This window comes from Callionymus lyra, chromosome 18, assembly GCF_982586985.1.
Source record: "Callionymus lyra chromosome 18, fCalLyr1.hap1.1, whole genome shotgun sequence".
Classification (NCBI taxonomy): domain Eukaryota; kingdom Metazoa; phylum Chordata; class Actinopteri; order Syngnathiformes; family Callionymidae; genus Callionymus; species Callionymus lyra.
Window position 1 is genome coordinate 6,426,073 of NC_141835.1, and position 12,276 is coordinate 6,438,348.

The 12,276-nt window shown below is 36.8% G+C and overlaps 1 protein-coding gene across 1 annotated transcript; it reads left to right on the forward strand.

Moving 5' to 3' along the window:
- The first annotated feature begins 5,091 nt into the window (after window positions 1–5,091).
- LOC148060293 (cysteine-rich protein 1-like) lies at window positions 5,092–8,939 on the forward strand. The gene is made up of 5 exons (XM_087779817.1): window positions 5,092–5,217; window positions 7,690–7,784; window positions 7,848–7,905; window positions 8,738–8,775; window positions 8,838–8,939. The coding sequence occupies exons 1-4, from the start codon at window positions 5,178–5,180 to the stop codon at window positions 8,773–8,775; spliced, it is 231 nt and encodes a 76-aa protein (XP_087635943.1). The 5' UTR covers window positions 5,092–5,177; the 3' UTR covers window positions 8,838–8,939.
- Window positions 8,940–12,276: the final 3,337 nt, after the last annotated feature.

The following is a 12,276-nucleotide window of genomic DNA, read 5'->3' on the forward strand; positions in this document are numbered from 1 at the left end:
GTCATCCTCCTCCTGCATGGGCTCCTCTTTACCGCTTAGATTCAGAAACTCCCCCGTCTCAGAGTGCCACATGGATTTGATCTGTACCTTGAACTCCGCCATTTCAATTCCAATCAATTTCTAGGAACAAATAAAGCAGTTTTAGTTTCATTTATTGACTGGCATCTTGTCAGAAACCTACCAGAATACGGGCTTGTTCAGGAGTCAGCGTGTCGCCCTCCTTGCAGACTCAGGATGTTTAAACACAGTTAATAACTCGCCAAAGATGCTTTTATTTCTCAGGGCTCAAGTGGGTTTCTTAGCATATGAGAGAGATTTATAGGTTCTGCTCCCTGCAGACACTAAAAGCACTTTCAAATATGAAGCGTCCACTACTTGACTAAGGCTGAACGCTTATTGAAAAAAATGTTGTGATTGCGATTATTTTATCAAAGTCATTTTTATGCAATTTTTAAATCTAATACAATAAATTATTAACTTTACATCAAAATGTATTTCTCTTAGATTCTCAATATGGATTTATGAAGTCTTTTTATGATGAAGGCAAATTAAGCATACCTTAAAATAAAAGGAGTAGGTTTATTTAGTTTATGTTTGTAAACAAACATATTCACTGCAAACACTGAAAACTAGTGTAAAAACGTGCTAAAAGTGTAATGTAAACATTTACATTTATGAGTCAATAATAAGTCATAGAAACTAGTCAGTCATTATTTTCCTTACTGCATATTTTTGCACAGTTTCTCGTGTGTTTAAGTGCATTTCCTGTCATACACAATAATATATTATCATTAAAACAATTTGAATTGTGTGATTGCATAAGGTAACTTTAATGAGAAACACAAACACGCCGGTGGTTCGCGCACACACAGACACACGTCTCGATTCAAATGTGCGAACCGATGTCAGGATGTAAAGTTGTTGAAAACACTGTAAGTTTGTTTCTTATGCTGCTCTTTAGCTTCTCTAGACGTCACTGATCACAGGTTCAAGCGTCTCTCTCCTCTTGCTCCGCTCGCAAGTCAAAACCTTTGCGATGTAATTATCGCATTTTTGAATATAGCGATTATATTGCGAATACGATTAATCGTTCAGCACATTTTATTATTTTTAAAGGTGCTTTTCCTCCAGCTTACCTTTTTTTAAGAGCTGTGGGAAGACCAAGTTGCCGTAGCTGAGGTTCCATTGAGTGAGTGAAATGTTCCAGAGGACCAGCATCCAGAGTTACATCCATCTTTGCCTGGTTGCCAGAGCGGGCGTAATCGTTCTCTTTAAATCGTCGAAATACCTAAAAGAAAATGTTTAAAGTACAGTTAATTAAACTAGTTCATGTTTTTTAAGGAAAAAAGCTGAAGCTCGGCTTACTCTTGTAGAAGAACTAACATTTCTCCGATCCTTAAAACTCTTCACTGGCTTCCAGTTTCTTTCAGGATCAACTTTAAAATTCTGGTTCTTACTTTCAGATCTATTCATGGTCAGACTCCTCCTTACATCACTGATCTGATCCAGCCTTACACCCCAGCTCGGGCTCTGAGGTCTGTGGATCAGAATCTACTTATGGTTCCACGCACACGGCTCAGGACCAGAGGAGAGAAATCTTTTCAGGCTGTTGCTCCTAAGCTTTGGAACGAACTTCCTCTCTCTTTGCGCTTGATGGATCTACTGACTCCTTCAAGAAACATCTTAAGACGTTTCTATTTGTTCAGGCTTTTCCTTGAATTTCTCGAACTCCTGTGTTGTTCTCAGTATTATCTTGATCTTTGAAGTATGTACTGTTTTGAGTATTGTTTTGATTGTTAAAGCGCTTTGTGACCCTGGTCTCGAAAAGCGCTATATAAATAAATATTACTTACTTACTTACTTACTCTTGCACTTCCTCTTTTGTTTTATTTGTGAAGAGCACGCCCACTTCTCCTCGTAGCTGCCTGCTCACCTGCATGTTTAAAAGGCAAAAAAAAAGGGCAAAAGTGTAACCGTTAGCAAAACTTTCTCTTTTCAAGGGTCCAGATTCTTTTGTAGTTTACACACAAAGTTAAGTTTGGAACCTCTCTTGTATCCCAACCAACACCATAAAGCTTGATTCAGAATAAACTGATCCAAGCAAAAGAACTTCCTGTATTCATATCATCAATGACTAGGGTTGCAACAATACATCTACAATGACAATTATTTTGAACCAAATAGATGCTCAACAGATAACTATTTGATTAAAAAAAAAAAAACTTCAAAACCCATTCAGAAAAACTTAATTTTTACACTTAAATATATACCGTTACTGTAAAGGGATTCAATCTATACCATGATATGTATATGGTCATATTTTCTCAGTCCTAGACTCTTCCTTTTCTACCCCTTTTTACTGCATTTTTTTAACCAAGACAAATCTTAAAACACTTTCCTAGTTGGTCAATTCCATTATCAGCAAACCATGTGCATTACAAATTAAGAAGGATGAACTAAAATACTGTTTTCATGAACTATAAAAAATGAATAAGTTAAAATATTTTGCAGTACGTCTCATAAACGTGTTAAAGCTTTTTTGGTATCGTAAGTACCAAATACATGTTTTCTTGGCAGAACCAGCAAAGGCATTATATACGTGTTCGCTATCAGCGCTGAAGAAGAACCTACTTCTTGAACATTTAAAAAACACGACAACTCTTCTTATTGATACTGGAAATACTATAGATCTGAGGCGGATGAATGCAGGTTTTTAAGGGTTAACATTTACAACAAACACATCCCTGAAGTTAGGAAGTTAACAGAGGAAACAATTCGAACCAACAATAATTGAAAGACATCTCGACTTGTTTGTAGTTTAAGGCGAGTAGTTTTAGTTTGAAATAACGTGTTTCACGTTAAACTGACAACAACACACGTTCTGATATTTGAGATAAGACACATCACTATAGACCAGTGGTTCTAGTTGCGCATACACCGAACCCCTCTTTAATGAAAAATAAAATATGATTTCTTGAATTTTGAATATCGCCGATATTTATATAGACAGGTTCAGCCAATCAACTGCTAGACGTGAGAATGTCGCTGATTGGCCACTTTAATGTTACAATTAAGACCATAAACCCTAATATATTACAACCGTTTTTCAATAATATGACAACAAATGTCAATAGTATGAAAATTAGAAAATGTTTATTGCCAGTAGTGTTAAAAAAACACGATTTTTTTTTTGTAGTGCATACATTATACAAATATGACAATTAAAAAAATGACTCGTTCAATAAAGTTAGCATATGTACATTTAATAATTGATTTAATTGATTTTAAAAAAATCGAAACCTAAATAATTACTGAGGTGTTTATGATCCGAACTAAAGACAAGTTATTGAAAGGGGAATATTCTAACTCGAATGATTTTTATTTCATTATACAGTTGTGATTTATTATTAGTAAAACAGCTTCAGCCAATCAGCGGCTTCGTTGGTCTCAAAGTCACGTGTGTCGTCAGACCAGGAAATGAAAGAACGGAAAGTGATTATGTTGACGAAGATCGTCTTTTTGTTAATATAAATGTTTTATGTGTGGTAAAAAGTATCATGTAAACGTTCTGTTGACGTTTCTTTAACCCATAAAAAATATGTTAAAGAGACGTTCGCATATGACGCGTGTGACGTCATCACGTAGGAAGTGGGGGGACCGATATTGTCGGGGGGCCCGAAATTGTACCTACACCGCGCGGTGAGCAGAAGTGATGACGGTTGATATGATGGAGTGATCCACTGATGAAAGAACAACAAACTCATTCAAAAATAATAGTTCATATCACAGTAAAGTTCACAAGAACACGCGTGTGTGAGATTTTCATTTCTGCATCTTTATTAAACGAACAAAGTCGACCCCCGACCCCCGGTCCTGTCGGCGTGTCCCCCGTCTCCTAGCAACCGCTACGAACCTGAGGGCACGGAAATCTTGTTTATCTTGTCCTAAACAAATGCGACATGCTCACGATGTTACCTATTTGTAGTGCTGTGTCTCAAATCGCATACTTATCTTAGTATGCTAGAAGTTAGTATGCATCAGTTTAGTATGCATACTAACTAGTACGCAAATTCTCCGGAGATAGTATGTCTCAAATCAAACCCTGAAGCTACACACTAACCGGAAATCACATGACAGCTTCTTCTTCTACTACTATTTAACGATGTTTCAAGCAGCTGTTTGAACGCTGTCGCCGACACCTGCTGGCAGCACGTATTGCAACTTTGGAAAAAGAAATAAAGAAAAAATATGAGAATCTAAATAATCGCGAGATATTTAAGCTGGTATCAGCAGCGAAGACGTGTTTATCCTCCTACTGCTGCTGAAAATACACATTTAAGTATATGCATATATATGCATTTATATATGACGTAACTTCCGTTTAAAACGTCACTAAAATGGCAGCTGTTTAGTATGGTTAGTGTCCATCGAACCATGCTAGTTTTGTGGGCGTGTTAGTACGCCAATTTAGTATGCATGGCGCACTAAATTTCGCATACTAAGAATTGAGACACACTAACGTACTAAAAATACTAACTTTTAGTACGCTAGTATGCGATTTAACACACAGCATAGGTGTGGCTCTCGGCGCCCCCTTGCCCGAACCCTGACAGAAACATAGGTTAGTTGGAAAAAAAACATGAAGCTAATTTCTATCTTCAGCTTCTATTGAAGTTAAATATTAAAAACTAGTTTGTTTTACAAAGAAAAGATCTGTAAATATTTTTTAATTTGCTCGACAGACGTTCTGCTCTTTGCTCACCGATCTTAGCCTGAATTTCAGCTCAATAAAGTTAAGATTTATTTGAAAATGAAATGTTTCCAGTTCAAGCTAGGCGTGCTAGCAGTTGCTGCTGATATAAGTGAATTTAGCCATTGCTAGCTTTTAAATTAAACAACTGATCATACAAATTCAGTTATTTTAAATCTTAAACAGAACTTTTTTAAACGTCAATGAGAAGCTAAGTCTTAGTCTGTCTATTAACTTAAAAAAACAAAAACATCAGAGACCCGCGAGACTGAAGCCTCTCCCACTCTCAGGGAGATAAAAAAGGTTCTCTCGGCTATAAAAGCCATGAATTTCCGTCCGAGGTGTGTTCAGGTGGACGAGCTGCAGACACACACACTCACACACACTCACACACTTCCTCTGGTGGATACAACACTGCTGCTGCATCATGCCCAAGTGTCCCAACTGTAACAAGGAGGTTTACTTCGGTGAGATTCTTTGTTTGTTTGTGTTTTTGCTGTTTTCTTTGACACAGGAAGTGACTGCACGTGTCACTAATACACAATTTATTGAACTATTTTTAATTGACGTGTTGACTTTGTTCTTTAATTTAATGTGTTTGTATAATATCAGTTGTTTTGTCTATTTCGTTACATTTAGTTGCTAATTTAAAAAATATCTCATTTTAAATAAAGAAAAAGTAAAAAAAATTGTTACCCGTCAAAATAGTAAAACGGATAAAACCGGAGTCCGTTTCCGTCGCTCCAACACGACGTCACCTCCGGGTCTTAATACTTTGCTTTAAGGAGAAAAAAAGGATCAATTCAGAGTGTACGGTCGTTTATTCACCGCTTCAAAACAAACAAACATGCAAACTTTTACGATCGATCGGACTCGCTCTTTGCCGGCAGCTGTCCAGGTCGATAGCTCCGGGAAAGACGGTCCTGGGTTATGGGTCGTCTCTACATTTAAGGGAAAGTTTCCTGTCCAGGGGGCGTCTGTTCCGGGCAGTGGTTCTTTGATGTTAGTTCCTGTCTTGAGTCACCTGGAGAGCAACATTCTTGCTTCCCTGTTGTGTGGGCGGATTCCTTTGTCTTCCAGCCCCACTCTTTTGGGTGTGTTCCGTGTTGCCCTTTTGTTTCACGTCCACAGGTGTGAACAGAGCAGACAGACAGTCCTTCATTAAATCGCTGAATAATCTCTAGTCTGTTTCAAGCTACCCTTGAGACAGTGTATATCAGTATGAAAGTGAAATGTTGGTTGTGAATGTGTATTTAAACGTTTAAGCTCTTAGATGAGGCTAGTATTTTATACTCTATATTTTGATCATCTTTTTAGCATTAATTTAACTTATGGCGTATACGTATAGTGTAGAATAATTTCCAATCTAACAATAGTGATGATCAAAGTGTGGCGTGTGGGCCAATTTATTTCTTTATTTTATTTCGCCCACTGCCACTTTTTCAATTTTGTTTGCAGCGCAACATAAACCAGATTCCATATATATATAAATATATACATAACTTTTAAAGTTAATAGACAGACTAAAGACGTTTTTTTAATGACATATCACCACATAAAGTTTTCTTAAAGATATATTTTTAATATGTTTTTACCTATATTGTTCAAGTGCTAAGATCTTCTTAAGAGCCTTCTTACCTCCTTAAGAACGATTTAATCTAGGCTAAAGTGAAGCTAGCATTGCTAGCAAGTGTGAAAATATTTGAATTATGAACCAAAAAATGGTTAAAACCAGAAAAAATAAACATGTATTTACTATTAATTTCCACTGTAAACAGGATTCAACTGTTTCCCTGTAGGAGTTAATTTGTAAACGACAGACAGATGACGAGCAGGAGTTCGTTCTTTCCATGTTAATCTTGCGACAAAGCCACGTCAAAATGGCCGCATCCGTAGAAGGAAGAGGATCTTCGATTCACTCGCGTCTTAATCCATTTTCGAGCCTCCGTCTTCTCCCGAGGTGCTGGGATACCAGATTGTTTTTCTAGCAAAGTCTCTGGACTGGCAGAATGATGGTCCCCGTGGGACTCGTCTTTTTTTGCTTTCTTGCCTTTTATGGGCTAAACTTCAACTAACTGTGTCCACATTAGAGTCTGAAGTGGTTTGAAACGGAAGAGGAAAGAGGAACGAGGTATAAACGACAATGATTGACTTGGAAAAAGAAAATAATAAATGGGTCATAAGATAAAAGCGTGTTTAAATTGTTTTTAATGATTTTTGTTACTTTATCTTGTAACAAAACAAGATAAAATGCGACATTTAAACTTCCTTTATTGTTTCAGTTTGATATTAGCATTAGCTAAAGTCACTGTTTAGCTAAACGTATACGCCATAAAATAGAGTAATCTATTTAGTCTGACACATGTTTGCTATCTTGTTTTTGTTTTGTGTTGTGCTACACGGCTACTGCTAACAGCCTAGCATAAATTGAACGTGTTTTCAAGAATGAGTTTAATATAAATATTTATTTGAATATGCTGAATATTAAACAACGTGTTACTTCTACATATCTTACAGAATCCACCATTTTGGAGAATTTTGGAGCGTTTTGGAGCAGTAGTTATTGAAAGGGGCTAATCTCTAGGCTAAGCTAACTGTTAGCAATGGTATCTTATTTTCATTTGAGGCTTAAAGTTTTTGATAAACAAGTTTATTCATTTTATTATTGTTTCGATTCAAAGCTAGCTTGCACCTGCTAGCATATTTTGATGCAAAAGTTAAATGTTAGCTTTAGCCTAATACATCGGTACCCTGACGTTCCCGACTGATGTTTTCCATGCCCACCGGCGATAGACGCCCACCCTGGATACGATACCACCAATAATCTGATAATTCCATTTTACATGAAGAGATTGTCCGAGTCTTTTTCAGGGACTTTGAGGCACCACGCCCCAAGACAAAAATCCTAAATCCCATCTCATAAAACGTTTGTTTTACAGCCGAGAAGGTGAGCTCGCTAGGCAAGGACTGGCATAGGCCCTGCCTGAAGTGCTGCAAATGCGGCAAGACGTTATCTTCGGGCGGACACACAGAGGTAAACACAAGTCATGTGGTATCTTATGATTTGTGAATTCAAATGAACCCATGTTTCTTGCAGCACGAAGGAAAACCCTACTGTCACAATCCGTGCTTCGCCGCCTTGTTCGGACCTGGAGGTGCGTCTGTGAGACTGGAATTAAGAATCAATAGAAACCCTTTATATGAGCAATAAAAATGTAACAAAAAGAGATTTAAATACATTGTAATACTGATTATATTCAACGACTAAATTCAGTCATATTAGCAGCAACTGCTAGCAAGCCTAGCTTGAACTGGAAACATTTCATTTTCAAATAAATCTTAACTCTATTGAGCTGAAATTCAGGATAAAATGCTTCTTAAAGTATCAGCAGTACATGTACTAATCTAGCTGCTAGTGTTAGTTTCTCATTCACATTCCAAAAACCTTATTTTTTAGATTTAAAATAACTTGATTTTTTTGATCATTGGTTGAATTTAAAAGCTTCTTTTTTTTTTAGTTTCAGCTCTAATGTGAAATTAACGGGATTGTTGTAAAAACACTTTGAAACAAATCTGGTTTATAGATGCTATAAACACAAAACATTCTTCATTTCTTTCTTCGATTTCTGCTAGGTTGCCACTGCTAACTAGCCTAGCTTAAACTAAAAACCGATTTGGATTTTTTTTCTAGTTAAATCTTTAATAAATTATCATAAACATTGTAGTCCGGATTACACTTAATTTACTAGTCATTGAGTTAACCTCAAAGCTAGGCCACGTGCTAGCAGTGTTAGCATCTAGCTCCTAGAATGTTTTGTTTTTAAGAAATGGAAGTCGGTGAGCAAAGAGCGGGAAATCTGTCGAGCAAAATAAAAATATTTACATATCTTTTCTTTGTAAAACAAAATAGTTTTTATTATTTAATTTCCATAGAAGCTAAAGATAGAAATTAGCTTCATGTTTTTGACTAACTTGTGTTTCTGACAGGGTTCGGGAAAGGGGGCGCCGAGAGCCACTCCTATTAGGTAACATTGTCAGCATGTCACATTTGTTTCGGACAAGATAAACAAGATTTCCGTGCCCTCAGGTTCGAAGCGGTTGCTAGGAGACGGGGGACAGGCCCACAGGACCGGGGTCGGGGGTCAACTGTTTGTGTTCGTTTAATAAAGATGCAGAAATGAACATCTCACACACGCGTGTTCTTGTGAACTTTACCGTGATATGAACTATCATTTTTGAATGAGTTTGTTGTTCTTTCATCCACTCGCGTGGATCACTCCATCATATCAACCTTCATCACTTCATCACAGAGCCAAGAAACTATTTTTAAAATTAACAAACAAACAATATATATATATATATATATATCTATACAGTGGTATAAAAAAGTTTGGCTACACCTGTACATTTTCATGATTTTCCTTTATAAATCATTGGTTGTTTGGATTAAAAAAAACAGTTAAATATATCTTATAGGAGACAAACACAGTGATATTTGAGAAGTGAAATAAAGTTGATATGATTTACAAAAATAATTATTTAAACAAAATTAGGCATGTGCATAAATGTAGGCATCACAAAAGAAAAAATACTCAATATTTTGTGCATCTTCTTCAGAAATAACCTCTAAACACTTCCTATAGCTTCCAACTAGGGTCTGGATTCTGGTGGAAGGTATTTTGGACCATTCTTCTTTACAGATCCTCTCCAGTTCAGTCAGGTTTGATGGTTTCCGAGCATGGACCGCCTGCTTTAAATCACACCATAAATTTCAATAATATTCAGGTCTGGGGACTGAGATGGCCATTCCAGAACGTTATACTTGTTCCTCTTAGCAGATTTTGAGCAGTGTTTGGGATCATTGTCTTGTTGAAAGATCCAGCCCCGGCGCAACTTCAACTTTGTTACTGATTCCTGGACATTGTTCTCCAGAATCTGCTGATATTGAGAGGAATCCATGCGCCCCTCAACTTTAACAAGATTCCCCGTCCCTGCACTGGCCACACAGCCCCACAGCATGATGGAACCACCACCAAATTTTACTGTAGGCAGCAAGTTTTTTTCTTGGAATGCTGTGTTCTTTTTCCGCCATGCATAACGCCCCTGGTTATGCCCAAATAACTATTTTAGTTTCATCAGTCCACAGCACCTTATTCCAAAATGAAGCTGGGTTGTCCAAATGTGCTTTAGCATACCTCAAGCGACCCCGTTTGTGGCGTGTGCAGAGAAAAGGCTTTTTCGGCATTACTCTTCCATAAAGCATCTCCTTGTGTAAAGTGCGTTGAATAGTTGAACGATGCACAGTGACACCATCTGCAGCAAGTTGATGTTGCAGGTCTTTGGAGCTGGTCTGTGGGTTGACTGTGACTGTTCTCACCATCCTGTGCCTGTGTTTATCTGAGATTTTCCTTGGTCTGCCACTCCGGTCTGTGGGGATTTTGTGTTCCGATGAACCGACCCCTCCTCAGTCTCGTACGTGGTGGTGGGAAATGAAGGACAGACACATGGATGAGTTTAAGAAAAATGCTCGTTTAGTGAATTATGCAAAAGTCAGAGACAAACTTACGTGAACACGGGCGCTAGCAAGCAGAGAGATCTATCGCAGACGTCTTCGAATGCCAGAACGCAAAGAATTCACGAAATGGTGGATCTTTATAGTTGAATATTCAGGTTAACGCCTTTAGTTGTACATGTAGGATTGGTCAGTAACTGTAAACACTTGATTCTAAGATGGCCGCCGCACGTTGTCGTCGTGGAAATTCACCAAAGGTTGTTGTCTTCTAGAGAGAAACTGTTCCCAGCGACTTGCTGGCCTGTTGTGTCTTTCAGTGTGAGTTCTCACACAGGTTCACACAGACTTGCTGGGAATCTCGGATTGTTTAATCTTTCTCTGTGTGTGCAAGGCTTTGTGACCTGAGCCTGTGAGTTGTTGCAGTGAATGGATGCAAGACAATGATTATTTAATATGAATTAAATATGAAAGATTATCAGTTAATCAAGTGACTATTTGAAATGTGTGTTAAATCTAGATGATTGATTACAGTAAAGTTGTAATTTCCTTACACATGTATTTGTGTCCTACCCATTATATGGCTGTTTTTTCTTTTTTTTGTTTTGATTGACAAAACTTTTTTTTAATATATTTTTTTAATGAGTAATAAAGAAACAATTGTACCTCCGTTAAACACATTTCAACCCTTTAAAACATTTTTACAAACTCGAAAACGAACATACCCTGAAATAAATTTCAAAACTATGTAACGAAATAAATGTAAAATTTTGTTTCCCGTGTTTTTACACTTCTGTGGCCCCCTTAGATCAGAAATGATATAAATATAACTCTAGATTTTTCCTTTATTTAACATGTCCACACATTTAGGTGATAAATAAATGAAACACTTCTAACATATGCTTTTTCTAAAGAAGTGCTTTTTCCTAAAAAAAACAAAAAAACAAAAACTTCTTATACTAAAGTTGCTGTTGCTGGCTGAGCTTCTTGACTCGCGAGGTCGTGAACTGGGAGGTGCTGAAGTGGTTTCCTGACTGTAGGTGAAACATCCGTTCCAGGGATGAACCAGTTGTGTTTTTGGAGAGAAAAGAGCAGCAGCATCAAATAACAACAACATCCTTCTCTGTGGACTCATGTGTCATTCATTGTTGTGTAGTGTTCGCTTTTGTCATCATTCCTGAGGTTGTTCCTTCTTTTGCCAAGGTTTTCTTTTGTGGCGGGAACAGTACAGAACGGCGAGAAGGAAATAAATATTAATTTAATTTAAGTGAATTAAATTTTATATAAAGTATATTATCGTGTTTATGATCTGTTTTTGTTGTTGTTGCCTTCATTATGTCTGTTTTTTAATTGTTTTTCTTCAATGTAGTTGTGTAGTTTCTTTTATATCAGTGGTTAATCTGCCTTCACATGATCCAGATATCCAGCCAGATATTAAACTATGGTTTTAAGACATTTTTTCCCGATTTCGGAGACTTTGATTTGTGACCATTTTTTCAACTTTCTGTAAGGAAAATATGTCGGATTTTCCACTATTTTTAAGGCATCGGAAAACAACATTTTCAACATTAATTTGCGTTCACATGATCCGCTAGATATAAACTATGGTTTTAAGACATCATTTCCCGATTTCAGAGACTTTGATTTTTGGCAATTTTTTCAACTTTCTGTAACGAAAATTTGTCGGATTTTCCACTATTTTAAAGGCTTTAGAAAACAGCATTTTCAACATTTATTTGCGTTCACATGATCCGCTAGATATTAAACTATGGTTTCAAGACATAATTTCCCCGATTTCGGAGACTTTGATTTTTGACAATTTTTTCAACTTTCTGTAACGAAAATTTGTCAGATTTTCCACTATTTTTAAGGCTTCAGTAAACAACATTTTCAACATTTATTTGCATTCACATGATCCGCTAGATATTAAACTATGGTTTTAAGACATTATTTCCCGATTTCAGAGATGCTGATTTTTTACAATTTTTTCAACTTTCTAACGAAAATACGACAATTT

Coding starts and splice junctions, on each gene's coding strand:
- LOC148060293 (XM_087779817.1), top strand. CDS start 5,178: ATGCCCAAGTGTCCCAACTGTAACAAGGAGGTTTACTTCG. Junction 5,218..7,689: donor TAACAAGGAGGTTTACTTCG/GTGAGATTCTTT, acceptor TTTGTTTTACAG/CCGAGAAGGTGAGCTCGCTA. Junction 7,906..8,737: donor CGCCTTGTTCGGACCTGGAG/GTGCGTCTGTGA, acceptor TGTTTCTGACAG/GGTTCGGGAAAGGGGGCGCC.